The sequence below is a fragment of the Schistosoma mansoni genome, chromosome W, assembly GCF_000237925.1.
Source record: "Schistosoma mansoni strain Puerto Rico chromosome W, complete genome".
Lineage (NCBI taxonomy): Eukaryota > Metazoa > Platyhelminthes > Trematoda > Strigeidida > Schistosomatidae > Schistosoma > Schistosoma mansoni.
The window spans coordinates 33,346,909-33,350,500 of NC_031502.1; the positions used below are offsets into that span (position 1 = coordinate 33,346,909).

At 34.4% G+C, this 3,592-nt stretch overlaps 1 protein-coding gene across 1 annotated transcript in view; it reads right to left on the bottom strand.

Annotated features, from left to right (window-relative positions):
• Smp_018120 (putative kif9) overlaps window positions 1-3,592 on the bottom strand; it is a gene marked incomplete at both ends in the record, with an annotated part of 58,452 nt that overhangs the window by 31,156 nt on the left and 23,704 nt on the right. Inside the window, one exon of the mRNA XM_018789437.1 lies at window positions 1,730-1,906. Within this exon, the coding sequence (XP_018654881.1) occupies window positions 1,730-1,906 (177 nt within the window). The remainder of the gene's footprint in view (window positions 1-1,729; window positions 1,907-3,592) is intronic.

A 3,592-nucleotide genomic window follows, 5' to 3' on the forward strand; every position in this document is an offset into this window, starting at 1 on the left:
GAGGAGTCCCACAATAGGACGAAACGGCCGTCCAGTGCTTCCAGGTTTTCCATGATGGTCTAGCTTCAATTGATTCATGAATTCAATTATAAAATTACTGAAATCTCTACAGAAACCCCCTTCTGATATTGTATAAATGAAAACTATGATGCGTAACAGGCTTAAGTAAGTTGGTAAGCAAGTATGTATATAACCACACAAAATGAGAAATTCATGACAATAAAACTTATTGTGGCTACACAATTAAAAGATTATTATAATGTCACCTTAATAAGTATTTACTAGCTAAACAATAAGCTAGGCTTTACTACAATCTTGTGTTGAATAATCCACAAATAGACCTAGACTGTACACAAGTGATTACGTCACATCAAATTGCATTCACCAATTTACATGTTTGTGCGGACACACATATATAGGGAGGAGTAATCGAACAATACAATCAAGGATCATTGAACATATGCCTAGATGACTTCAAAACCAATTATTGTCAAATGATCCGATCGAGGTGGGAGGTAGACAACATTCATCTATTGTGAAACACATAATTGAAACAAGGCACAAAATTGACGTAAATACAGCTTTTAAAACGTTGTATAGAAACTGTCAAGGACGAACTCTCAGGTTTATTGAAGCCTTGGCTATTAGTAAATTTAAATCCCTCTTATATGTACAAAAATAATTTGTCGTAACCTTGAATTTACCCTGATATTCCTTAAGTCATTTAATGGCCTAGAATAATGCGACATTTTCTTATTCTTTCTATACGATGTAAAAAAATGTTCCCCCCCTTTACTACTTTTTTACTTGAACTTTCATTGAATTGACCTTTATTAATTTTCATATAAAATGCTCTGACAAGTATATGTGTGACCAGGTTGGTCGAAATGTTTGGCGCAAATACATCACATTTTTTTCAGATCAACTCCATCTTCTCATTGCTCTATTGAAATTTATAAAAGGGACTAACTACTTTAAATTTTAATCCACAACTGTCATTTATAATTCTTTTGACAATCATCTTAGCAACTAATCAAAATCATAAGCTAAAGACGATATCATTTTCCCATCTTTTTATATTTAAATGAAATATGACTTTTGTATTTTAAAACAATAATTTTAAAATTTTATATGGTTGAGATCATGAGTCAATTGAAGCTAGACCACCATCGAAAACCTGGAAGCACTAGACGGCCGTTTCGTCCTGTTGTGGGACTCCTCAGCAATGCGCATCCACGGTCCCGCCTTGCGAGATTCGAACCCAGGACCTACTAGTCTCGCGCCAGAGCACTTAACCAAAAGACCACTGAGCCGGCACTCAAAATTACCGAATTGAATATTCAAATTACTATGACAAATAAATATTTCTATTCATCATTTCCTGGAGTCTTTTTAATGTTTAACCCAACTACAAATGAGCGTATTTACTATTTAAGAAATAAATAATTTAGTATAAACCTATGAATTTGTTTATTTTTGCTTGTAATTAAGTGGAATTAGTACAGATAAGACATACATTAGTATTGGGTAACTAGTAAAAATCAATAAGGTAATCTTGTAAACCACTGTTTTTCGGTTAGTATTCTTACCACTGAGTTATTAACTATGGTAATGATCTCTCTGTAAGTATCTTTATAAACTAAACGATTGTAAAACTTCATTTAATGTTTTATGGACAGTAATAAAACAAATATAACACACACAGACGCAAATGGATAATCTATGATACCTGTGTTCCTTTTAAATTATCTGAACCAGCTAAATCCACATAATGAATTTTACTGCATTTGATACATCCATTACTGTCCACTGAATCAGTAATTGTCAAATAGATTGTAAATATAGCATGACCACGTGATGAGAAACGATTTAATGAATGTGATGCAACAGTACGATTTAATTCCCCCTATGGTGGTATTTGAGAAGAAAAAAGTTATTAGTTGGTTAGAAGTTAACATTCCAATTTAAAATAGTTAGAAATTATAAATATCAACAAAGAAATTTCTCATAATTGTAACAAATGGATAACACACAAAAGTAATCATAACTTTCAGGATATACACGTAAGTCTTTGAAAATGGAAACTAATCAATATTTTTCTTTTCTCAACGAAACATATCAAATATAATTTCTGAAACTGAAAAGTATACAAATTCACGTGAATCTTCCTATTGACATTTAGGACTGCGATTGATCAGTCTCTTATTGACATATGTGCATACTATTGCAAATACCAAGGGAATTCGAACTCCACCCCTCTGCACAAACAAGTGGCTATTATGACTCAGTAGCTAAGTGGATAATGCTATGACGTTCGAAGAGAACGGTACTGAGTTCGAGTCCCAGAGTGAACATCGACTCTGAGATGCCGCCATCCATCTTTGCTGAAAACTGTACAGTGGTTATTATCACTTTTAAAAGTTTCTATAAAAAACAGTATAAGATAAAATAGTCATACTGTACAGGTTTTGAACATTTATGAACGCATAGAAATTTGTATTTTTTAGTGATTTATCAAGTTATATCAATCAATCCATGGTAAAAACTATTGTCGGAATAAAAAAGCTATTCAAAAACACTTTGTTTAATTATGATGTGTGTTTTAATATACTCAAATGTAGTAATAAAGATGTGTCAACAAGTTTCTTTCCTTTTTCTTATTAACAGATAGCATTTAAATATCAGAAGGGGTTTTGTGAAGATTTCAGTAATTTTATAGTTGAATTCATGAGTCAATTGAAGCTAAACCACCATGGGAAACCTAGAAGCACTGGACGGCCATTTAATCCTAGTGCTGGACTCTTCAACAGTACACATTAACGACCATGCAACAGAGTTAAGATTTAACTCCTGAAGTCCTATTGATAAGCCATAACCAGAGGACTTCAACCCTGTCAAATGTGAGGAAATTATCCACCGAAGATAATGAATGAGGGTTGCTTAATATTGCGAATCGAGTAAAGATATAATTGCGTTCCATCGGATCACGGGTCAGTCGTCTGGAGATTAGACCTTCGCTCACAATACTATAGTTGTAGGTTCGATCCTCGAATTTACAGTCGAAACGATTGTCCAGTGCTTCTAAGTTCTCAGTGGCTACCTGGGTAAAAATCAATTAAATTACTCTCAATTATACCTATAAAAAGAAGCTTGAAAACTAAAAAGTCATTTATATATATCTTCGTTTAGTAGTGGTCACGTAATAGTTAGAACACCTTATTTTTAACTACTAAGCAGTAACTCATTTAGTATTGTTTGTTTGAATCTTCCCATCGATGTGTTAGGACTGCAACTGGTCAGTCTCTAATTGGCATATGTGGATACTGTGCGTATTGCCTCGATATAGCCTTAATTCACAAGCATGATAAGCAAAGATGGATAATGGCTAGCAGTGGAATCCAGGACGCGCATTTCGTCCTATTTGGGACTCGTCAGCTGGATGTACCTGCATCTCAGGGTTGATGTTCACTCTGGGACTCGAACCCAGTACCCTCGCTTCAAACACCATCGCGTTATCCACTCGGCTACTGAGTCCTGATAGCCACTTGCTCTGCTTAGCGTGATCGTCGAACAAGGGCGATATAGAGGAATG